Source organism: Protopterus annectens, chromosome 6.part0 (assembly GCF_019279795.1).
Source record: "Protopterus annectens isolate FY-2018-M chromosome 6.part0, PAN1.0, whole genome shotgun sequence".
Lineage (NCBI taxonomy): Eukaryota > Metazoa > Chordata > Ceratodontiformes > Protopteridae > Protopterus > Protopterus annectens.
The window spans coordinates 189,537,345-189,563,359 of record NC_056737.1 but is presented as its reverse complement, the minus strand read 5'-3'; the positions used below and the strand labels follow the sequence as shown (position 1 = coordinate 189,563,359).

Genomic DNA, 26,015 nt, shown 5'->3' with positions numbered 1-26,015 from the left:
GAATCTTGCAGAAGATACCTCCACTTCAAAGCAGGTTTTTTGCATTACCAATTCTCTGCACTGCCCTTTGGCTTATCTACTGTGTCCAGGGTCTTTACAAAGTGCCTGGCACCAGTAATTGCACTATACAGACAAAGAAACATTCAAATTTATCCTTCTCTGGACGATTGTCTCATTCAGGCAGAGGACAAGGACACTCTTCTTCAACATCTGGCATTTGTAAAAAGGCTTCTAGCATGCCTAGGGTACACCATAAATGAAAATAAATCACAACTGGTACCCTCTCAAATAATTACATTCCTAGCTACAAGCTTGAATACAACTGCCCAGATAGCTTACCTCACGCCAGACAAACAAATGCAATTGACAATATACTTCAAACAAATGGCAACAAAAACCCAGTTATCTGCAAGACAAATTCTGCAGGCTTTGGGGTTCATGGCATCCTGCATTCTACTGATTCCATATGCAAGACTGCATATGAGGAAACTTCAGTGGTACCTAAAAAGCTTATGGAGTCAACATTGTCACAGCCTGGAAACAATGATTCCTCTCATTCCCTGCCTACAACAGGAGTTTCTTTGGTGGGCAGAGACAAGTCACCAAAACAAGGGACTGACCTTCACTCTACCCCCTGCCACCCAAACCCTAACTACAGATGCATCAGACTATGCTTGGAGGGCACACCTGGCAGGGAGATGCATTCAGGGCAAATGGAGCCCAAACCAAATGCATCCACATATCAACCAGAAAGAAATGCTAGCTGTTCAGCCTTCAAGGACTTACTTCATCCAGGACAACTACTGATAAAGACGGACAACACCACAGTAATTTGGTACTTAAACAAGCAGGGTATCCATTCATATCCCCTTTGCAGACTAGCCATGGCCTTGTGGAACACAGCCTTGACTTACCAAATACATCTTCAAGCTCAATTCCTGCCAGGAAAGCAAAATACCCTGGCAGACGACTTAAGCAGGAATCTTATGGACCCACACAAATGGAAACTGGATCCACAAATCTTCAGCATGTTAACACAGAAATGGGAACGCCCAGGCATAGATCTATTTACCTCTCCCCAAAACTGTCAGTTGGAAAAATTCTGTACAAGAGCTCATCACAGAAAAGCATGGAAAGTGGATGCTCTATCCTTCAGTTGGAAAAACCTATCAGTCTATGCCTTTCCCCCTCTGCCTCTACTCTCCAAGGTCTTACTAAAAGTCAGACAGGAAAAAACAAAAATGATTCTAATTGCTCCGGACTGGCCTCACCAACACTGGTACCCACTTCTAAGGAATATGTCACACCTTCCTCCGTGGTACTTGCCTCAAACACCTTATCTATTGTCTCAGCAGAACTATCAAATTCTGCATACTCAACTCCAAACTCTGAATCTTGCAGCATGGCTAATCACCTAATTACTCAAACCACACCTCTCAGCAAACCTGTGATGGATGTCATTTTGGAAGCCAGAAGGCCTAGTTTAGAAAATCTTATGCTGACAAATGGAAGAGATTCTGTGCTTAAAACCAGGCACAAGGAGTAGACACAGCAAAGCCCTATATTCCTCAAATTTTACAATACTTAACTGAGATACTTGACAAGGGCCTATCTTTTTCTTCAATAAAAATCCATGCATCTGCCATCTCGGCTCATTACAACACAGAGCCTCCCCTCTTTTCTTGTCCACTACTAAAACAGTATCTGAGGGGCCAAAAATTTAAGGCCTCCCAGGAGAGTGCCATCTCCTGCATGGTACTTCAATTTTGTGCTGGAAAAACTCACCCTGCCTCCTTTTGAACCAGCAGCTACTACTGATATAAAATTTATTTCGTGGAAGACAGCGTTTCTTCTGGCAATTACTTCAGCTAGAAGGGTTTCAGAACTACAGGCTCTGATGGCAGTGAAGCCTTTCATTATTTTTTACCCGGACACGGTGGCCCTCAGGACCAATCTTTCTTTTATGCCTAAAGTGGTATCCAGTGTGGCTCTTAACCAGACCATTCACCTGAAAATTTTTTTCCCAAATCCGCAAAACAAGGGGGAGCGGATCCTGCATTTATTGGATGTACACAGACAACTAAGATTCTACTTAAACAGGACAAAATCTCTAAGAAATTCTGAGCAACTACTGGTAGCATTTGCTGCAGGATCAGAGGGGAAGGCAATATCAACGCAGACTATTTCTAAATGGATAAGCCATTGCATTTGTTTCTGCTACTTGCACCATGGTAAACCGGTGCCCAAGGGAATCAGATCCCATTCCACCAGGGCTGCCTCCACTTCAGCAGCTTTTCTCAGAGGAGTACCTACCAGAGACATTCTAGAAGCTTTTACTTAGAGCTCAGTTCATATGTTCACAAAGCATTATCATTTACCTCTCTTCTCTAAATCCAGGGAAGGCTTTGCCACTGCAGTCCTGCAGGGCCTTATAGCTGCCCCTAATGCTGATTAGTTCCATTCTCCCATCCATAGCTTTGGGATTCTACCTAAATGTAATGACTGCAACAGTGAAACACTAAGAACATAGTACAGTTGTGTACACTTACCATAAATGTAGATGTTCGAGTGTATTCACTGTTGCAGTCCGGATTACCCACCCGCCAGCCCCCTTTCTATACCTTTTCTTTCCTTCACTATACTCAAAAGCCTTTGTAGTGTATTTGCATTTAGTTGAAGGTAAATTTTATGTCATCTATAATGCATTTATATATTTACAGTTATATATATATATATATATATATATATATATATATATATATATATATTTTTTTTTTTTTGCTCCCCATTTGGGGGGCACCTAACATCTGGGGCAAGAAAAACTGATTAAAATGGGGTCGGCTGCATGTTTTATACCCCTGATGACATGATGTCATGGAAGAGGAGACAGCAACCGACGCAGGATACAAGACTTTGTTATTCAGGCCGACTGAGGGCAACCTGCCAGCAGATTACCCAAATGTAATGACTGCAACAGTGAATACACTCGAACATCTACATTTATGGTAAGTGTACACAACTGCACTTCTCTTGAACAACCCCCACCCACTTCATCATCATCATCATCCCGTTCCACTTTGAATTATAACCTGCTGCTTATGTTATGTGTATGAGCATTAACTGTGTAGCTCTAAAGTATCCCTTCAAATCTGGTAGTCCTAAATCACCTTACTCCCTTCCCTATTCTTCCACCAGATAGTCCTTCAGCTCTTTATTATTGTCTATAACTTCTTCTCTGGCTGGTAAAAATATGCTTGACCTGTATATAAAACTAAATGGACTAAAAACATTTTCACTGCTTATATTTTACTCTCCATATCCATAAACAAGAGCTTCCATTTTCTCAATTTTTGTATCATCTTTTTTGTCTCTTTCCACATATGCTTAGCTGCCATAGCAGAATTCTTTTTAATCCATACTCGTGTAAATAATTCATGTTACCATGCCCCCATAAGTATTGCTGAACCAGTTATTGTGGGAGTATATAGTTAACAGCTTTAGCCTATATTTTATCTTCATTAATTTTATATCCTGAAAAGACTTTGAACGGTCTCAAAATGTTACACAACACCAAGATGTCCTTTTCTGGATTTACCACATACAGAATAATATCCACTGCAAGTAAAGCCAGCTTTTCTGTATTACAATAGCAGTTACATCCTTGAATTTCTGAGCCCCTTATTTCTTTTGCCAGTGGATCTAAATATAAAGCAAATAGCAAAGAGGAAAGAGAACTCTGTAGTTCCTCTATTTAAACACAACTTATCAGAGAGGAACCTCCCACTTTAATTCTTGCCTCTGATCCTCCATATATCTTCCTTGTTAATGCATCAGGGAATGCAAATGCTTCTATTGCCCTACTCATAAAATCCTAACTTACTCTGTCTAATGCTTTCTCTGTATGAAGACCCTCGAATAACAGCAGTATTTTCTTATATTCTGCTTCCCTCTAGATCATTTCTGTTCTGTTATTGTCAAATGTTTGCCTTTCCTCCACAAAGCGACATTAATCCACATCTGTAAATTTTGGCAGCACTTGTGCCATTCTTGTAGCCGTTATAAACATAATAGAATCATAGTTTAAAATTGAAATAGATTAATATGAAGCTGGATCTGATGAATCCTTACCCTATTTGGGTAATACAGCCACTACAGCTTTCTTCTAAGATACTGGTGCTTCACCTGCTTTTAAAATACTATTAAACAAAATTTTCCAGATCTTTTTTTTAGATCAGTTTCTTCTTTCCTAACTTCTAAACTCCCACAACAATACCAGCTGTTCCTGGAGACTTCTTTGCCGATTGATTATACATCAACATTTTTATCTCATCTACTGCTGTCTTAACTATTAGTTGTTGAGCCTTATCTTCCTCCAAATTAAGTCTTCCATAAATGTTTTCATTTGTGCTGTTTCTTGGTTGCCACATTCCTCTGCTTTATACAAATTCTTATAAAATTTCTGAAATATGTCTAATATCTCAATAGGATCTCTGGTTACTTTTCTCGTCATAGGATCCTTAAGTTTGGCATCATTCCTTTCTACTTTCAGTTGCCTAAATCATTGTGTTAAAAACGTTTTTACATTCTGTTGTTATCAAAAACATATCTGTTCGACAGCAGTCTTTCTAAATTCATGTATGTTATCCAAACGCCTCCTTATTTTCTCTTTAGCACTTTGCAGTTGCTCCTCCTCTTGTTCTTTTGACATGTCTACTATATCCTGAAGTATAGTAGCCCATGTTTACTCACACCAGTTTTAGACTATTTTCTTGATGTATTTTTTTTTTCTTGGTTATTTGTAAAAGGAATGCCTCTGCATTCAGTTTAAACACTAAAATGAAATAGATTTCTGATTATATTAGTTGGAGTCTGGCTGAGGAGCACAGAGATACTATTCATATTTGTTTGCAAAAAATGTCATTCTGTATAGAGCTACCTGTGTTGTGTTTGCTTAGATGTCTATAAAGGTTTTTATGGTACTTTATGGGTCAGGATATTTAAGTTTAAAAAAAAAATCAATGTATTTTGTATCATCTACATTCACTGTTTGACTAATTTTAGAGGCCACTTTATAAGTTCATTCCAGGGATCGCTAGTACAGTCATGTTCCTCATTCTAAGTTGAGTTCGGTAACCATTTGAAATGTTAGGACTTGCTAGAGTGTGTCCCAAAATATGGAGACTGCATGGCCAAAAGAACAGACTTTAGTGTATTAAGTCTAAGATGCTATTTCTTGGAATATTCCGTTTTCTCCAAGGCATGATGATTTCAGAATTAGTATATATAAGTTTGGAGGTGGGGGGTGCAGCCATACCTCTCAACCTCTTAGTGCAAGAAATCTGGACAAAGCCTAAAGTAATGGGGAGGACAAAAGCCTAAAAATTGGGACAGATTTTAAGTACTGCTTTTGTAAACTTATAAATTTGCTAGAATACATCGATTTGTGTTAGAATGCATTTTCTGAAGGATGTGAAGTGTGAAACAAGTCTGAAATTCAAATGTGTATCATTATTTAGTGATTTCAGTCCTCAGTAATTTGACACAAAGTCATAAATTTTATGAGAAACAGACCAAACATATGAGGCAAAAATCTGAACATTTTGCAAAAATCTGGACAGTTGAGAAGTATGGGTGCAGAGAAAACTTGCTCCCTCTGCAAAAAGAAGTTTTTAAGGAGAACAATTTTTGAGATGAACTCTTCTGTTATCTTTTCAGTCTTTTTTTTACAGCTTATTGGCACTCTGCATTTCGAGTGCCAACATTTCAGTAGGGAGACACTTGAGATATCTGATTTAGAGCAACCTCTAGAACTTTATTCCCATACCTTAGTTTAGCTTCACCAGGGCTGAAGTCAGACTAACGTTTGATATAAAGGAGGAGATAATCTAATCCAGACCTTCATTTATTTTTGTTGTAAGATGTGTTCAGTTTAGTCTTCTTCCTCTCAGATCTCTTCCAGAAACTTCTGAGGCAAAACAACAATTACTGAGATTGATATTGCTTTAATTCGAGTTTGACTGAGTAATAACATTGTGATTGTACAAATAATCCAAAAAGTGTCGTAGTCAGCAGAAGCAGGCAGTTGATTCAAGCAAAAAATAGGGTTTAAATACTTTAATAAAACAATAAAAAAAACAAAAGTCGAGTGCTTTCATTCATTATCAGTCATAAATGTTAATTAGTAATTATCCTCTTGAACCAATCAAATGATGTGCATCAATTGTATGAGTGGCTTATTTAAAGTGAACAGTCTAGTTTAAAATTAGTTCTGTTGAAGTTCTGGGATGAACGAAAGCGCTCAACTCTCTCTTTTATTGTATTTTATGGGGTATTATGGGGCTTAGTCTGCATGTCAGCATTTGTCCTCATGAATTCCTAGCCAAAGTACATATGAGAAAGAGATACAATGATATCTGAGGAGCCTGTGGTTACAGCACAACTGTTCCTTCTGTCAGTGGGTCTGCACTTCCCATCCATAAATGTGGGATCCTTATGATGGGCTGCTGAGATGGATATGAGCCTAGGTTGCCATATATCTCTCCCCAGTACCAGACCAGAAACTGACCGCTGATAAATTGGACCAGGCTATTAGGAGGGGCTCATTTTGCATGTCTCACAGTGAGTGTTTCCTAGAACAAGTACATGCAAAACAGGCTTATACACTTGTAGGAGATTACTGCCCCTTAGAACCATCCAAAGTGAATTCAAGCCTGTCCACCTGAGGATGGTAATAGACAAACACCATAGTGATGCGGTATATAAATAAGCAGAGAGTGCATACTCTTGAAAAATCTACAGACATTGTGTGGTGTGGAAGACAGCAGCCCAGCTAGCATTCTACTTCTAGCCTGTCTACATTCTCTCAGTCTAGAATGTGCTGAAAGACGGCCTAAACAGGGACTTCAGCAATTAGGAATGGATTCCAGACCCTTGTGCCTTCAAATACATCTCCCAAGGGTTAAACCACTCTGTGATAGTCCTATTCACATCAGGGAGAATAAGCAACTAATCATTTTATTCATGTTCTCCAGTAGCAAAGGCTAGGCCATGGATTGCTCAATGTGACATGGAAGGAGAAGAGGCCTGTTTTATCCCTTCTGTTCTCTTCCAGTCATCTTACAGATACTCCAAAAAGCATGGGCAAGTGGGATAAATTGACGGCAAATGCAGTTCTACACAGTAGTTCAGATGGTCCATCAGGGACCTCTGTTAATGTTCCAACACAACATGTTTTTTGACTCTTCAAAAGGGAACACTGGTGTATGGAGGTGTACAGATGCTAAGACTAGCAACGTGTATTCCCTCTTCCTAATCAGCCTAATTACATTTAAGGTCAAACTCATGGAAGCAGTGGTGTGTGTGTGTGTGTGTGTGTGTGTGTGTACACGTGTGTGTGTACACGTGTGTGTGTACATGTACGTCAAGCAGGTTGTGAAGAGTCTATGTAAAACTACCTAGGAGATGGATTCTTTCATGGGCTGCAACATTTTCCTGTGTGACACCCCCACCACACCATTTACATTTCTTTTGAGGAAAATATTCACAGTGGCAGTCACCTGGGTGGCCACAGTGGTGCAGTGGTTAGCATTGTCGCCTCACAGCAAGAGGTTCTCCGGTTCAATCCTCGGCTGGGGTGCCTTCTGTGCGGAGTCTGCATGTCCTCCCTGTGGTCATGTGGGTTTCCTCCGGGTGCTCCGGTTTCCTCCCACATCCCAAAGACATGCTGCAGGTGGACTGGACACTCTAAATTGGCCATAGGTGTGTGTGTGTTTCTTCTGTAGAAGGTTGGGTGCCGGGCTGGCAACTCGACACTGTAAAACTCCACTGCCAATCATGAGCGGACAGGTGATCCGCTGTGGCGACCCCTAACCGGGAAAAGCCGAAAGGAGAAGAAGAAGAAGTTCACAGTGGTAGTCACCTCATCCAGAATGGCTTCTAAACTTCAGCCTTTGATTTGCATGAAGTTTTATGCAGTTTTCCAAAGAGATTTGCCCAGTCTGTGAAAAGATGCATCCTTCATGCCTAAAGTGACATCTGAGGTAACTGAACCAGACCATCAAACTGCCAACTTTTTTACCTAATCCTCAAAACAAAGGGGAGAAAATCTTGCTTTTGCTAGACATTTGTCAGCAGCTTAGATAGAATACTGGTAGTACTAAGGATATCAGAAAAAGCAGCTAATTGTTTGTATCCAGGAGAGTTGAGCTCCCCTGCCTCAAAACATACTGTTAAAATGGTCTGTCAGCTGCACACTACATTCTGTTAAAAATCCTTTAATGAGAAGTTAGAAGCATTAATCAAGCCTGTTCCACTATGGTGATAAGCGCAATGGTAGCCTTTTCCAAGAATATGTCAGCCCAGGGTATTTTTTGATGCAGCCACCTGGAACCTCAGTCCACATGTTCTCTAGGCACTACACATCAGACGTATAATCCAAAAGCAGAATGGGTTTGCCCCGGCTGTCCTGCAGGGCTTCTTCTCTCAAGCTTCTGGAGTAAGGAGTATGACTGCAGTGGGGATCCCTACAACAGTCACAAATCTTTTGTATGTACATCTCAGTTTAGCGCTACATGATTGAGTAGGAGATCATAGCTATTGTACCACTCACTTGCCCCAGATAGGCATATGTCATATACCTGGTATGTGAGGTAATATAACTTTGAATAAAAATTAATACAGAAAGGCTTGAGGGCCTTTCAAATGTGAGCATTCAGAACTGGGAATGGCTTAGTCACTACTCTGACAAAGAAAAAAAATATCTTGAATCCAAGCAAATATAAACTAGTTACTTATCAAAATAATGTTAGACTTGTAAAATGACAAGCCTCATTTTGACTTGATAAGAATATGGCAGTAGGATGAATTCCTGGAAAAGTTTTATCATTTCATGCAGGATCCAAGTACAAATAACATTTCCTAAGTTATCTACAAACAACTGTGCCCTAAAGGCTATATGCACTCAAAGAGAGAGTACTCTGTGAGCTAAATGCTTTAGGTTAAAACTGTTGACACTGCACAGAGATTGCAGTTTAAAGTACCTTTTGTCACAAATGTGTTGCACTGCACATTGCTTTTGATGATTCAGCTGAAGTCCATGGGCAGACAGAAGAACCTATAAACCATGAAAGAAGGTGATCTCTTAACCTGACATGTAGAACGGTACATATGTAGGGATGTCTAACTTACTTTTAAGTCAAGTCTTTTGTCCTGGAACCAGGGAATCCTTGCAGGCAAAGGGAGTCATAATGTCCTAGTCTAGTATTGAAGCTGATTGGATTGGTACAGTAACTATTTCTTGTGGAGGTAGTCACTGTTGTTTAGTAACCATCTGACTGTGCACAAACTGGATCAAATGCTTACCTGTTCCTAATATTCTTAAAGAAAAATCAGCCTTGCTCTTGATTGTGTGTGTTCAGCTGTGGAGGACTACACATGAGGGAAAATCTGACAAGGGACCACATATCGAATATTAAAAGTGTGGGGATGCAAAGTAAGTTTTATGTCACCTATCACCCACAATCCACTGGTCATGAAGTACAGGCACACTAAACTATTGATGTTATGTGATCCTATCTCGCCTACATTCTGACTGATGGGTTCGGAGCCGATCCTCGGCTCCGACTCGGCACGCTTATGCCAAAGAACGAAGTCTCTTATTGGCTGAGCTTACTATATCCCAGGATGCACCACTACCAGTCCCTCAGATCTCGTTTGCCGCTAACAAGCTAAGACGTGGTCTCGAGCTGGCTGAGCTAAGTAGTGTTTTCTTCACTTACTTTCCTGTCAGGAATTTCCTAAATTCTCAACAAAAAGCTGTTTTAACAGCTATCTTGTGTTTTTTGTGTATGAGTGAATATTTCTGTTGAATTTTTGTGTAGTGATTGCATTTTTTCTGACTAGAGGTCCCCTTTGAGTTTAAGGGCCTTCCTCTGTCAGTCCGTGTTGTTCAAGTCCCGTTTATTTAGGGACTCTTGGATCCCCTTAGTTATTTTGTCTCTTGTGACAGCCTTTGGTTAAAAAAAAAAAAAAAAAGAAAATAATTTTTTTCTGTGATATTTAGTGTGTTTGATTTAACTAGTTCACTAAATTGGTTGCCATAATGTCTCAGGCTCCTAGGCCTTCAGGTTTTAAGAAGTGCACTAAGTGCAGTTTCAAGATGTCAATAACTGATGATCATTCTCTCTGTGTGTACTGTTTGGGCGCCAAACATTTGCAGAAGTCCTGTAGCGTGTGCCACGCGTTTTCCTCGAGGGTCCTCCAAGAGAGGAAAAATAAACTTATTTTAAAAGGCCTTATTAAACCCTCATTTGAAGAGGCTTTAGCTTCCTCTCCTTCTCCTGCAAAGAAGAAAAGGGCGTCGGCTCCGACCAGCCCGTCAGAACTGACCGCCAAAAGACATAGGCAGGCTTCTCCTTCGGCTCCACGGACTTCGGAGCCGAGGGCGGAACGGTCTGCCTCGATGCCTCCAGCCTCGACTCCTCTGGGTTCGAGCCGGCGGCTGGGGCCTCGAGGCGGGTCATCTTCATCGGCTCCACTGATCTTGGAGCCGATGAAGGTTGTCCGCTCAGACACTTCCTCCTCGGCGCCGAAGCCCTCTTCGGCACCGATAGAAATTGGTTTGGACACTCCTTCGGCGCCGATAATTATCGAGTCGATTCGGAGCCGGTCCCCTAGTCCCTTGGGGCCGTTGGAGAGGCCTACTCGGACCTGTTCGATCTCTTCCAGGTCATCAAGGATGTCAGATTCGGACATAGACAGGGTACTCCAAAGACTTTTCCAGTCCCCAGTCTTTCAGAAATTTGTTTCGGCTCCGACCCAATTGGCTTCGGAGCCGATAGCCCATTCCATTGCCATTCCTCCTCCGACCGCTTCGGCTCCGTCGGAGCAGGTGCTGATGGAGCCAGTAGATATCCTAGGGTCAGCTCCGACCCTTACTCCAACCCCGGCCTTCGGGTCCGAGTTTAGCACACGGACTTCTTCGGCCGGGCCCGGGGGTGACGTTTCGGGACCAATGCTGTCGGTTCCAAGCCTCCCTCTCGGTGCTTCGGCCGCGGGACTTCCGTCTGCTATCATGGCTCCGGAGACTGGACCCTCCCAGGATTCTGGGGGTCCGGCCTTCAGAGCTATGAGGAGTGCCTTGGCCAAATCTTCTTCGGCCATCTCTACGGCTTTACCGGCACCTTCCCTGGGCATGGAGACTGGGTCTTTGGCAGTTCCCCTGTCTCTAGGCAGCGGAGCCCCGGGGCCTGAGGTTACCCCCACTGGGGGGTTCCCCTCCTCCTGAGGGTCTTTCGGAGTTGTCTTCGGAGGAGCCCCCAAGGAAGAGATCGTGCAAGAGGAAGCACGTGGACTCCCCCGATGAGTCTCTTACATCGGACACTGATCTTGATGATGCGGAGGGGTCCCCAAAGTCGTCCTCGGATGATGTCTCATTTGCAGACATTCTAGAGATCCTCAAGCAACGAGGCGGCTGGAATTCCAAACCCCCCTCCGCTGATGAGTCGGTGTTCCTCAAGGCCTTGGGCTCAGCCCTCCGCCTCCTGGGTGTCTCCGCCCTTGACGAGCTCCTGGATTTGGTTTGTCGGAGGGCGTGGGAACATCCAGATACTGTGGAACCAGTGCCTTCTCGCCCTAACAAATTTTTGTCTGCCCCACCCGAGAAGGGGTTCTTAACGAAAGGTGTGGCTGTAGATGCCATGGTGGTGGCATCTGCTACCCAGCAGGACGTGGCAGAGGCTTCAACGTCCGTCCATCCTCCTAATAAGGAGTCTAGGAGCATGGACCGGTACGGGAAGTGCACCCTGACTTCAGCGGCCTTTACTCTGAGGTCCCTGAATTATTTGGCACATTTCACCAGACTACAGAGGGATCTGGTCAAGGAGCTCTCAGACTCCCTCTCAGGTAACATACCTGAGCAGCTAGCCCAGTCGGTTAGCTCTCAGTTGGCTATCCTTACCTCGATTTCTAACTCGTCCATGAGGCTCATTTCATATGCGGCCGAAGGGGTGGGCAGAGCGGCAGGCACAGGCGTGGCTCTACGAAGACAAGCCTGGCTCCGTTTGTGTCATTTCGCGGAGGCCTTCAAGTCTTCCTTTGCCGACGCTCCCTTTGATGGGTCCTCTTTGTTTGGACCCAAGGTAAAAGACACTCTTACCCGCTGTGAGCAGGAGGGAAAGACTTTATCTGCCGTAGGAGCACGATTTTCCACTCCCTTTCGGCCTTATCCCAAGGCAAAAAGAGGAGGGAAGATGTGGTTCCGCAAATCACAGAAATTCTTTCCTCAACAGCAGGAAGATTCCCCTTCCAGAGGCAGAGGATGGGGAAATTTTTCTGGGAGACGCCGTCCCAGAGGCGGCAGAGGCCCCCGCAACACTGGAGACCGCGAGTCCTTTCGTGGCTCTTCAGCCTCCCACACTCCATGAGGGATTGCCCGGCTGTGCTGCTCCGGAGCCAGTCGGGTGCCATTTTGCCAAGCACCTAAAAGCCTGGGAGTCTATTACTCAGGACAGATGGGTGCTTCGATTATTGCCGGAGGTTACACCATTCCTTCACATGCCCACCCCCACCGTCCAAAATATCCCGGACCCACCACCCAGTCAAAGGGAAATTGCAGCCGTAGAAGCTTCAAAGCTGCTAGAAAAAGGAGTCATCCAACCGGTCCCCACAGACCAGATCGGATCCGGAAATTACTCAAGGTTCTTTTTAGTGCCAAAGACAGGGGACCTGAGACCCATTTTGGATCTCAGCAAACTAAACCAGTCCGTCATGAAGTCCAAATTCCGAATGGTCACTTTACAATCCATTCTCCCATTGTTGGAGAAAGATGTTTGGATGTGCTCCATAGATCTCAAGGACGCCTATTATCACATACCGATACATCAGGCGTCCAGGAGGTATCTGCGCTTCAGCCTGGGAGACAGTCATTTCCAATTTTGTGCACTGCCCTTTGGTCTCACCACAGCCCCCAGGGTTTTCACCAAGTGCTTGGCAGTAGTGACTGCTCACCTGAGGAGTCTCGGATTCCAAGTGTTTCCCTATCTGGACGACTGGCTCCTGACTGCCACCACCAGGCATCTACTGCTAGAGAACCTACAAGCCACCATCTCCCTGGGTGCTTCCCTGGGAATTACATTCAACTGGTCAAAGTCTGTCTTGCTGCCTTCTCAGCGCATAAGATTCATAGGAGCAGAGATAGACTCAAAATTAATGCGAATCTTCCTTCCTACCGAAAGGATACAAACATTACAAGATCAAGTCCGAGCCCTGCTTCTAAGATCCAAAGCCCCAGCCAGGATGGTCCTGCAACTTTTAGGATCAATGTCTGCCACGGTTCTCCTAGTTCCTCTGGCAAGATTGCACATGAGGATTCTCCAGTGGCTGTTATCGACACAATGGTCTTTTCAGGATCTCCCCCTCAATCATCACATACTGATTACAGAAACATGCAAACGGGACCTCCGCTGGTGGCTTCTGCCATCCAATCTGAATCAGGGAAGACCCTTTGTTATACCCCCTCCGGTGGCCACCTTGGCAACGGATGCCTCCCAGACGGGGTGGGGGGGGGGCATTGTCTGGGCAGGTCAGTTCAGGGTTCTTGGCTTCCAAGCGAAACATTTCTCCATATCAATGTCTTGGAAATGAGGGCTGTACTTCTGTCCCTACAAGCCCTCCACAAGTTTCTCCCTCAAGGCATTATCGCCATCCACACAGACAACATGTCGGTGGTCTGGTATCTAAACAAACAAGGAGGGACCAGATCTTACCCCCTTTGCAGAGAGGCCATGAGGGTGTGGGAATGGGCAGTGGCTACCAAGCGCTTCCTGGTAGCGACCCACATTCCAGGAAAATCCAGTGTATTGGCAGACAGACTGAGCAGGACGATTCTCTCTCCTCACGAGTGGTCTCTGAACGAAACAGTAGCAGCTCAGATTTTCAAAAGATGGGGGATTCCGTGCTGCGACCTGTTTGCAACACCACGAAACACGAAGTGCAAAAGGTTCTTTTCCTGACCCAGCGTCAAGGGAGGCAGCTCTGGATGCTCTAGTCCAACCTTGGCCAACAGGACTGCTTTATGCTTTCCCTCCGATTCCACTCCTCCCCAAAGTCATCCAGAAAGCTTCCCAATTGGGGTCCACAATGATTCTAATTGCTCCGTACTGGCCTCGTCAGGTATGGTTCCCCTACCTACACAAATATACTCTGGACGGTCCTTGGTTCTTGGATCTAATTTCGGACCTTCTGGTTCATCAGTCGGGACAACAGCACCAGTCCCTTCACACTTTGAAATTAACAGCTTGGCTCCTCCACTTCCGACTTTAGTCAGAAATCACACCTTGGACCCGGAAGTTATTCACATTTTATCTTCAGCCCACAAACCCACCACTAAGAAATTGTATCACAGTAAGTGGAAGAGGTTTGCTATCTGGGCTCAACTCAGAGGCTTAGACCCTATTACTGCACCGATACCAGAGGTCTTGAAATTTTTAACATCCTTGTTTAATCAAGGATCTTCAGTCTCTACTATTAAAGTCCAACTAGCAGCTATCTCCAAATTTCACGAATCCATAGACCCACCGTTGATGAGCAGCAGATTATGTAAAACTTTCATGAAAGGTGCTGTGCTTTTAAGACTCCCAGTTTTTCATCCTGCGCCTCCGTGGGATCTTGATTTGGTACTTCGTGCCTTAACATCTTCCCCCTTTGAACCGGCTGCTACATGTGAGTTGAAATATCTGTCTTGGAAAACTGCCTTCTTAATTGCAATTACCTCTGCAAGAAGAGTTTCAGAACTTCAAGCCCTATCTATCAAACCACCGTACTTGATTTTCACAAGGATAGAGTATCACTTAGACCTAATCCATCTTTTGTCCCAAAGTTTGCTCTAATCTCTGTCTCCAACAATCTTTAGAGCTACCAGTTTTCTTTCCAAAATTTTCAAACAAAGCGGAATACACCTTCCATACATTGGATGTCCACAGGCAATTGCGCTTCTATCTAGATAGGACTCAACAAATTCGGAAAACAGATCAATTGTTTGTGTCCTTTTCAGATAATAAACTGGGTAAAACCATCACTAAAGCTACTATTGCCAAATGGATCAGAGATTGCATAACTCAAGCTTATTCCTCTTCAAATAAACAACTTACAACATCTGTCAAAGCTCACTCTACTGGAGCTATGGCTACCTCTATTGCATTCCATTCCAAGCTCGCTATTTCTGAGATTTGTGCTGCGGCTACTTGGTCCAACCCGCACACTTTCATTTCCCACTATAAATTGGATGTGGCATCTAAAGGACGAGCATCATTTGGTTCCACGGTACTCAGGAGTGTTTTCCAGTGAGCCACCCAGGATTTAGGTGCTAGGGACGCTGTCCCATCAGTCAGAATGTAGGCTAGATAGGATCACATAACATCTTTTAGTTATGTACTCACCATAACTTCAGATGTTTGGGATCCATCTCGCCTACATTCCTAATAACCCACCCTCCTCCACCCTGCCTTGGAGATCAGAAGAGATTGAACGGTTTGAGTTCTACTGTTTTTTATCTTGTTTCATCTGTCAATGTTATATAAGCAGTGCATGCGTGTGTGCATGTATGCGGACAAACTAGATCTGGGGGACTGGTAGTGGTGCATCCTGGGATATAGTAAGCTCAGCCAATAAGAGACTTCGTTCTTTGGCATAAGCGTGCCGAGTCGGAGCCGAGGATCGGCTCCGAACCCATCAGTCAGAATGTAGGCGAGATGGATCCCAAACATCTGAAGTTATGGTGAGTACATAACTAAAAGTTTAACAGTTCCCTATGGAAAAAAAGACTAGAATAATAATTGCCACTGGTAATCAATTAAACACACGACTCCTCCACTCCTTCACCAATAAAGCATACAAAATACAAATGGAGAACACCAACTGCTGCAAGTTAGAATTTTTTAATTCTGGTACCTCGGCCTTCGCCTTCCAGGAGAAGGCGAAGGCCGAGGTACCAGAATTAAAAAATTCTAACTTGCAGCAGTTGGTGTTCTCCATTTGTATTTTGTATACACTGGTAATCAATTGCCAGTTATGCCATCTGCCGTAAATATGCAGGTCTGTCAGCCTTTGAAATGGTAACTTGACAAAGTTGCATTACCTCTACATTTTCTGCATATCATTGAGTTGCAAGCTTTGCACGTGCCATTACAGCTCACAGATATGTAATCCACTTATGTGAGGATATAAAAGAGCCATTTGGCCAAAACAATTTGGAGAGTTTGCATGCTATGGAATTTTACTGGCCAGCTGGAGAGAGTATTAGACAAGGTAGCACATGAGAAAATGATTTTTATTCATATTGTTAAATCTGCCACATGGGCTCATTTGATTTTCGGCAAAATAAAGTTAACCTTAAGTCAGTAGAAGCCTTAAGCACACAAGCAGTAAATCAACTTTAGCATGTACTGTGTCTCATTATGCAGTACTGTATAGGAGACACGTTTAGTGTATGCTCTAGTAAGTTGTCCTCTGCAGTTATTTTGCTGCAACCACTTCGTCAGCATTGCAAACCTTTACTAAGCTTTATGGCCCATGCCTGTACTCTAGAAAAGAGATGATCCTTTGGAAGTGACATGCTTCTTTGAAGTTTGATCTGAATCCCTTCTTTTTGCATTGTTAGACCTCAGCCCTGCATCAGAGTGTTTGAATGCTGCCTACGAGTATGCCCAAGTGTTAGCCTACTACCTAGAAACCCTGAAAGTAAAATTAGGCAGATGTATGTCTACTGTGCATATTGGTTTGAGCTGATGCTCTGTAGAGGGCATGGTTTCCACTGTCTTCCCTTTTTATGTGATTTCTTCTTCCCTTCTTAATATCAGCACAGTGATCCATTGAGTTGCCAGACAGGGCTATATAAGACCTTCACAAACGGTCTTATGATGGATGTACCCAGCTGTTAAACCACTGCAAAATACCCTTTTAGACATCATCTGATTCACTGGGGATACACGTCTCTCTAGTTTGAAGCAACGCTTACATCTTTTTCTTCTCCTGTCCATGAGACAGTTTTGAGCTTCTTACAGTAAATTGATGATTTTTTCTAGGTGTGCTGTGTATACTTCCAAAGGTCAACTACTGTAAGTTATGTACTGTACATTGTTTTGTTCCAGACTGGTGTAACCTGGGCTAGGCCTATAATTGTTCATTGTTTGATCAGTGTTCTGCCCCAGTAAATTGAAAATGAAGCTGTATGGAGAAGTTTATCTTGAACTAGTTACTGGTAAATGGTTAATGTTTCTCCCGACAAAGAGATGCTTTTCCCAAATTACAGCATCCTGACCCATGTAGTAATACTTTACCCCGCTCCTTGCATTGCAGAACGTGGGCGTTTACTCACCTTTGGCTGCAACAAGTATGGACAGTTGGGAGTTGGAGACTACAAGAAGCGAGTTGGCATTAATCTACTGTCCGGTCCACTTGGTGGGAAGCAGGTGATTCGTGTGTCATGTGGAGATGGTTTCACAATAGCTGTCACTGATGGTAAGGAAATAAAAGCAACATAAACTGTAAAATGTAAAGAAAGATTTATAGACTGCATTGTGTTTGAGGTATGTGTTTTATATAGGTTTCTTTGTGCTTCAAGACACATCCTTGAGTTTATTTTTCCATCCATAAACCTTTAAGGGTAATGCTAAACTAATTTAAAACAAGATACACCAAGGTTGTTTTTAGACAATGGCACCAATCAAACCTTTATGCATTTTTATTTTAATAGCTACCACATCAGAATTGAGTGCATATGCAAGTTTTGGCCTCTGTCACAGTTTTGTTGTTTGTTATTTAACATGTTCCTACATGTGCAAATTGTTAGCACCATTTCCTCCATATCGTTTGGTTTACCACAAGTATGTTTCTTTTTCCTGTTAAACAGTGTTAATTTTTAATGTCTGGGTCAATATGAGCCTTTTACTGCTCTTTGAAATTTTCCCCTAAAACATAGAATGTGTTAGATAAAGAAATGGGTCTTCCCAGTAATACTGAAGTTCGGTTTAATGAAACCTGATTTAGTGATTTCTGAATGCTGTCTTTCCTGTTGACCAGGGCGGTGACTACATTTGAAGTAGTTTACTTCATTTACTTTTCAACCTGTGGGTCCATGGATCTGCTTCGGATCTGACACGGCTGCATTTTCCAGCTATGGCTCCGAGCTCCAAGCACCTCCCCTTACCCATAATGCCTCACGGTCTCCCTTCAGATCTCATTTGCTGCTTTAGAGTACGCAGCATGGTCTGAGCTCCAGTGTTTCCTCAGCGTTTATAAGGTTGTATTTTTCTCTGTTTATTAGCTCTTTTCTTATCCTTTTTTTATCTTAAACCTGTCTATCACCTCCTCGGGGTTCTTCGTAGAAAATAAAAAGTAGTAGGCTTTCTCTTTCCTCTTTTTCTTGCTCTATGTGTGTGTGTGTGTGTGTGTGTGTGTGTGTGTGTGTGTGTGTGTGTGTGTGTGTGTGTGTGTGTGTGTGTGTGTGTGTGTGTGTGTGTGTGTGTGTGTGTGTGTGTGTCTGTGTGTGTGTGTGTGTCTGTGTGTGTGTCTGTGTGTCTGTGTGTATCTGTGTGTGTACACACTGTGTGCGTGGTTTGCTTGGGGGTTGCTCACCTCCAGTCCCCCTGTCCTATATGCGCTGGTTTTAACCCCAGACCACTTAATGACAGGCAGGACAAATTGATCCTCAAGGGCTTATTGCCCTCTTCTGCTGGGACTGTGGTCCCTTCTTCCCCAGCAGGGAAATCAGCGGCTGGTGCTTCTTCCTCTTCCTCCCCAACCTCTGAGACTCACACTCCCGCCAAGAGGCCCGGGAAGGGGGATAAATCTAAGAAGGACCGACCTCGCAAGCGTTTTCCCAACTGCTTGTCGCAGGCCGGTCCACCGCCAAAGGTAAAGCCTGTTTCCCGTCGGCTCAGGTCCTCGAAGTTTTCACCAGAGCCTGAAGTTAGACAGCCGGTCACTGTCTAGGTCTCCCCCGCGCCACTGGCATTCCCACCCAGCTTTGGCGGCATCCTCCCGCTCCACCCGGAGCCTTTCAGAAGCGGAGATGGACAAAATAATGTGGAGGTTCATCCACACTCAAATTCAGAGGGGGGTCTTGCCGGGGCCGTCTCCCTCTGGAGCAGGGTCCTTTCAGCCCATATTCTGTCCTATTACTCCTTCTCTAATCTGACCTTCGGTTTCAGAGTCACTGGATCCGAGGACCCACAGAGTCGAGGGTCAGAGCCGATGGTACCCTGTACCTCGATGCCGGCAGCTGTCTTGAGTGTGTCAGATCTGACTAGTTCAGTTCTGAGCTCTCGGAGCCAGAGCCTCAGGTTCAGATCCGAGGGGGTATTTTTTGCTCCGAGTCTGTCGGAGAGGAGCATACCTCTCGGCATCTCAGCTCCACCCGGCATGGCTCTGACTTCCCTGTCAGGTCAAGGGGGAGCGGCTTCTGCTTTTTCTGTCCAAGAGGCCCGTTCCCCCTTTGCATTTGACGTGGTGGAGAGGGTTCTCGCAGGGTCAAGGCCTAAGACTATCTCATCCTCAGAATCTGTCCAAAACCCCTGGCTTTGAGTGTGGTCCTGACAAATTTGCCCTCTCAGGGGGCAGCCCATAGCCATAGTACCCCAGGCAGTTCCACTCTTGGAACAACCCGTTTGCAAGGCCTCCCCAGACAGTCCCCCTGAGGAGGCCCCCGCAAGCATACATGCAAGAGAAGGTACTTGGACTCTCTCCCAGAGTCCCTTACCGAGGACACGGACTTGGTTGAAGGGGAAGGTTTCCCCAAGGTCACCCCTCCGAGGATGTCTCCTTTGGAGACATTATGGAGATCCTTCGCCGGGGAGGGGGGTCTGCCCCAAAACCGACCTCCGACGAGTCCGTGTTTCTGGCGGCATTCGGCTCTGGCCCATCTACCTCTTGAGTGTCCCCTCCGGCCGATCTACTTGTAGAGTTAATAACATCTAGGGCTTGGAAGGAGCTGGACATCATAGAACCAATACCAAAGCGCCTGGACAAGGTTTTAAGTCCCCCACCAACAAGCTGCATTGGCACAAGGGGTCCCCTGTAAATACTATGTTTGTGGTGGCAGCCACCAAAAAGGAGCTTACACAGGAGAGCTCCATGGTCCATCCTCCTGACTGAGAGTCGAGGATGTTGGATCATTTTGATAATCGAGCTTATGCCTCACCAACCTTCTCTGTGAGGGTGCTGAACTATTTGGCACATGTTATCCGACTCCAGGGAAATCTAGTCAAAGAAATCACGGAGTCTACCCCAGTCTCCATGTTGGCAGATGACAGGAAGACTTTCGATGCACGAATGGCCACCCTTAAAGCTGTAGCGAACACGTCCATGCATTTGCTCTCCCACGCCACAGTGGGAGCCGCACCGGAGGTGGGGACAGGCATTGCCATCAGGTGTCATGCCTGGCTGAGTTTATGTCAATTCTCGGAGCCCTTCAAGGCATCTTTTACCAACGCCCCTTATGATGGTTCTTCTCTTTTTGGGAAGAAAGTAAGAGAGACCTTGGTCCAGAGCGAGAAGGACGGGAAGACACTGTCTGCCATTGGGATCCGCTTCTCTCCGCCTCAGAGGTCCTTTTCCAGGAACCAGCGAGTCCAGAAGAAGATGTGGTTCCACAAGTCTCAGGTGTTTTCCTCAGGATTTGCCGTCCCCCAGAGGCAGAGGGGGATTTGACAGACGCTGCCCTAGAGGCAGAGGGGGTCCTAAGAACTTTTCTCAGACAAACCCAGGCAGCATCCCTGAGGGGTTGCCCAACTGTCCATCTCTGGAGGCAGTCGGGGACCATTTGTCGCTACAACCACTAGCTTGGGAGTCCATCACAACAGATCAGTGGGTCTTGCGAATCATATCCAGAGGATATTTCATTCCATTCAAAGAACTTCCCCCAACCAATAAAGCCACCCCGGACGTTCCACCCACACAGCGGGAGGAGGCAGCAGTGCGGATAGAATCAGTGCTACAAAAGCGAGTCATCCAGCCGATCCCCTCAGGCCAATCTGGATCCAGGATTTATTCCAGATCCTTTTTAGTACCAAAGAAGACTGGGAACCTCAGACCAATTTTGGATCTATCCCAATTGAACCTGTCTGTAACCAAGACAAAATTCCGGATGGTCACGATTCAGTCTGTCCTGCCCTATCTGCAGGCCAGAGACTGGATGTGCTCGATCGATCTCCAGGATGCATACTACCACATCAAGATGGGCAGGCGCTCACAGAGGTTCCTTCGCTTCCGGCTGGGAGCCAATCATTGCCAATTTTGAGCCCTTCCCTTTGGTCTCATCACAGTCCCCCGGGTGTTCACCAAAGTAATGGCGGTAGTAGCGGCTCACCTGAGGCTTCAGGTCTGTACCTGGACGATTGACTCTTTACCGCCTCTTCAGAGCATCTACTTTGTCAAGTCAGGGACTCCTTTCTTCGGCTAGCCAACAAGTTGGACATCACAATCAATATGGACAAATCTGCCTTACTCCATGTTCAGGTGTTGGACTTCAGTGGGGCATGGCTGAACACAGTACAAACGAGGGTGAATAAGCATGCTGTTTGGTCCTTTTGATTTTTATTAGAGGTTTTTTTTTTTTTTTTTTTTCAAGTTTTAGTTTCTGGTGTTTAGGCCCTGCATCTGAGCAGGTTTCTGCTTGTTTGCATGTCGCGGAGCACTATGTACTTGCCACCCAGTTGTACACTGAAGCCGTATAGTTAAATTCAACAAATTTTCCTTTACAACTCAGGCAGAAATAGCCATTCGCTGAGCTCCTCCATGATCATTTCTGAAAAGCTACCCCTAGTGACAATAGTCTTCAACCTAGCATTATGGACAGTTGGACTTCCCGGGTTTCTCCTGCCAACCTTGTTGACTTGGGTCTCTTGAAGCAGTGTAACAATTGCTTCATATACACAGACAGCCTTCCCAGTTTCTCCTGCCAACCTTGTTGACTTGGGTCTCTTGAGGCAGTGTAACAATTGCTTCATATACACAGACAGCCATCTAGTAATAGCACAGTCTAGTACAGAGTGTGAGAAATGTATTTACACCAAGAATCTAGAATCCTTACACTCTCTCACTCAAAACAGTAACACTGAGAAGGTTGTCAACTCACCCACCACTATGTATTCACATAGTACCACTACTCATACACATAACACTACTTGTACTACGCATTAAACTTGTAAATCCACATATTCAGAGTTTTTTCTAAAAAAACTTAAAAAAAACACCAGAGACCGCCAAAACACAAGTTTGCTACAGCTAACACAGTTTCCACAGCACCCATGACACACAGCAATACCAGTGCCTCACCCACCAAGCCTGTAAGGCGTAACACTCAAAAACCAAGTTTTCTTGTCATTAGAGACTCAATAGTGAGACACACCGATGTCCCACTCACCAGGTTAGACAAGGAGAAAGTCACAGTCAGCTGCCTGTCTGGTGCCAGGATTCGCCAAATCACCCATGCGCTCAGGCCTTTCAGCAACAAGTACCGTTATGACTCTGTCATAGCTCATGTTGGTGTGAATGATCTGAGACGTACCTGACTGGACTACATGAAAAAGAGGGATATGGTCGAGCTCTCTGAGTATGCATCCTAGATAGGTATGTCCATAGCCTTGAGCAGCATATTACCCTCTCCTAGAAAGAATGATGTCACAGTAAAATGATTGATTTCAATAATTGGCATGGTTTTGAATTGGCTTAGTTTTGGTGTCATTCCAAGGTGATCTAGTTCCTGTCTGCCTGGGAATCCATGGTTGACGAACCTCGCTGCTTTGCCAGAGACAATTTGCACTTGGCACCCTATTCTTTCTGCTGCTGGCAAAGGCTCTTGCTTCCCCTATAGTGCCTTTTTAGACAAGGTCTCGAAAACAACATTACCGACATGAAATTAAACAATCAGAACAAAATAAGGGTCATGCTGCTAAATGCTAGGAGCTTAAACCAAAAACTGCACTCCGTGGAAACACTTCTGTTACTAGAAGATGTAGATGTCTGTGCAGTCAAAGAAACCTAGTTTAAAGCCTTAGTGAGTACCCCAGCCTTGCAAGGCTACAATGCCTTCCACATCTTTAGAACGCAAAATGAATGTGTGAAAATCAAAGAAGGTGGTGTTTCAGTCTGTATTAGAGATAAGTTCACCTCACGTCTAGTTTCACTGAACAACCCCATGGAGTTATTCCAGGTCCAGGTTACAGTGGGTAAGACCCCCATTCAAGTCCTAGCCAGTTATAGATCCCCCTCCATGGGTTACACCACCTACAAAGCCTACTTAACCAAACTGAAGACAATCCAAATGTTACTGATTGCAGGGAGGATTTCAATTATCCCACCATCAACTGGGAAACCTACTCCAGCCCAAACTCGCTAGCACAAACGTTCCTTGACTTTGTGAATTCAAATGCTGTGGAGCAAATTGTCCATACCCTGACAAGAGGAACAAACATTCTAGAGCTGGTGTTCACCAACATGTCGTACATGTGCACTGCTGCACTTTTGGATCCTCATTAGTTAAAACTGACCACAAATCAGTCACCTTCAAACTGACACTAATACCAGAACTCGCAAAGGGTAAAATCAGACTAAAAATCTTCACCAAGGCAAACTGTACCCTCCTAGGTGAAGGTATAAATGCATTCCAAGCCCCACCCAAGCTGAAAGTGGTAACTACGCTGAAGCTTACACTAAAGCCCTGTACAATCACTTGCATAAGTGTATAAACTCACCGTACCAGATAGAATCAAAGCCAGAGCCCAAAGTAGAATCAAGCTGCCATGGTGGACTTACAGCAAGCATCAACAAATTCTACAGTAAATGCAAAAAGCTGCTGTCCAAGAAAACAAAGGCAAGGACCCAACAATGGAAAAGCACCCTCCTCAGCCTTAACTCCTTTGAGAGAATCCTAGCAAGTACTGCCAAGGATAACTATTAGACCTTTTACAGCTATGTATGTAACCTAAAGGGTAGAACCCAAGCATGTGCAGAACTGGTGGCCAAAAGTGTCACACACACACTGACCCAACAGAAATAGCAAATGTGTTTGCAGATAGGTTTGGCGAAAATTTCACTCCCTTATCCTCTCCTAACTTTCAACACCCCCCCAACCACCACCATTACCTTACATATCTGAAGAGCATGTCCTCAAGGCTCTTTCCAAGACAATGAACACTGCTTTTGTGGGACCTGATATCCCAGGCTTTCTTCTAAACAGATTAAAACATGACCTAACATCACCGCTAAGTACCCTTTTCAATCATAGCCTAACCACAGGCCTTGTTCCTGCGGAATGGAGAACAGCTACAGTTATTCCCCTCCATAAAGGTGACCTAGCAACAGACCCAGGGAATTACAGACCTATAAGCCTGACCAGTCTCATCTGTAAGTCCATGGAACATATCATTATGGACCTCATAAGTAAAGACATAGGTGACCTCCAGATCCTGGATCCTAACCAGTTCTGCTTTATGAAGGGACAGAGCCTGCTTGTTAAATCTGGTAGATTTGTTTGAAAGTGTAACCAAGGCCATTGATGAGGGCAAATCTGTGCACACAACATATCTCAACTTGCCAAAGGCTTTCAACACAATCCCACATTCAGGCATTACCGATAAACTTAGCAAACTGAATGTAAACCTTTTTGTTGTAAGATGGGCTGCCAACTCTCTCACAAACCAGACACACACTATCAAAGTGGGTGACTTCACATCAGCCAAGCAGACCTGTTACCAGTGGGGTGCCACAAGGGTCAGTGCTGGGCCCCCAAGTGTTTGGTATATACTTCTCAGAAGTTCAGGAGAAAAACTAAAGGGTTGTGGCTGACCAGGTTTGCAGATGACTGCAAACTAAGTGCAATAATTGAATCCTCAAATGATGTCAGTATACTCCAGGATGGTCTCACACAGATCAGTGACTAATGTATTAGTCACGGCCTCAAACTGAATGCAAAGAAATGCATCATCATACCTTTTGGCACAAACAGTGTCCCTTCACACTATCAAATCAGTAACAATACCGTAAGTACCCATGGAGTGGTAAGGGACCTGGAATTACAGGTTGACCGTGACCTTAACTTCAACCATCACATGCCTGCCATTGTAAGGAAAGCTTTCCACGTATTCTCAGTTGATTAGTAAAGGCATCACCTCGAGAGCAAAATAAATTATAACTCCCACTCTACATGGCACTCTTTCGGCCCATAATTGAGTATAACGCCCCTTTTGGTATGTACCATATTAAGCCCCTACAGCAATTAGAAAGACCTTTGTTTCTAACAAAGAAGTTCAAGGGCCTCCAGTATGTGCCTTACATAGACAAACTAAAATCCCTGTCACTATACTCTTGCATCATATAGACTTCTTAGGGGAGACTTGTGCCTGATCCACAGACCAACCCAAGACCCAAAGCTAATGAACTTACTGCATATCCGTAAATCAAATGTGTCTAGAGCTACCCAATCCAGGGAATTAAATATGGCCTGCGACAAATAGGACATAACAGTGGGACAGATTTATCTCCCAGCAACTGCCACGTCTTTGCAGCAGGCTACCAATTCATGTGAAACAGAGCACCTCTATGACACTGTTCAAGAGGAACCTGGATGAGTGGATGGGGCACAGTAAATTCTTACTGGGGATAGCACCCACAACCCTTCTGGACATGAGCAGTCATCACTAAATGCAGTCTTGAGTATTGACTAGTACCTCTACGGTATTACATTTGGTTGAAACGGCTAGACTTAAAATGACCTCTGGGTCGATAGCCTAGTAATTTCCTATGATCCTATAGCATTATATATTTGTCTGCTGTATACTGTGAAGGGGTATGCATCATCAGTAAGACAAAAGATACAAAAAATGATTAAACATGATTTATTAAAGTCACCATTATATACACAGGTGCAAAAACAACTCCTCCATTAATTTCCAGTACACACTTGGATATCAGTGTAAAGTGAAATGAAAGTGTGCATTGTATGGATTAATCTCTGTAGTCTT

At 44.4% G+C, this 26,015-nt stretch overlaps 1 protein-coding gene across 1 annotated transcript in view; it reads left to right on the top strand.

The window, feature by feature from the left end:
• NEK9 (NIMA related kinase 9) overlaps window positions 1-26,015 on the top strand; it is a 1,697,515-nt gene that overhangs the window by 1,090,016 nt on the left and 581,484 nt on the right. Inside the window, exon 16 of the mRNA XM_044073912.1 lies at window positions 17,353-17,514. Coding sequence (XP_043929847.1) covers window positions 17,353-17,514 — 162 coding nt within the window. The remainder of the gene's footprint in view (window positions 1-17,352; window positions 17,515-26,015) is intronic.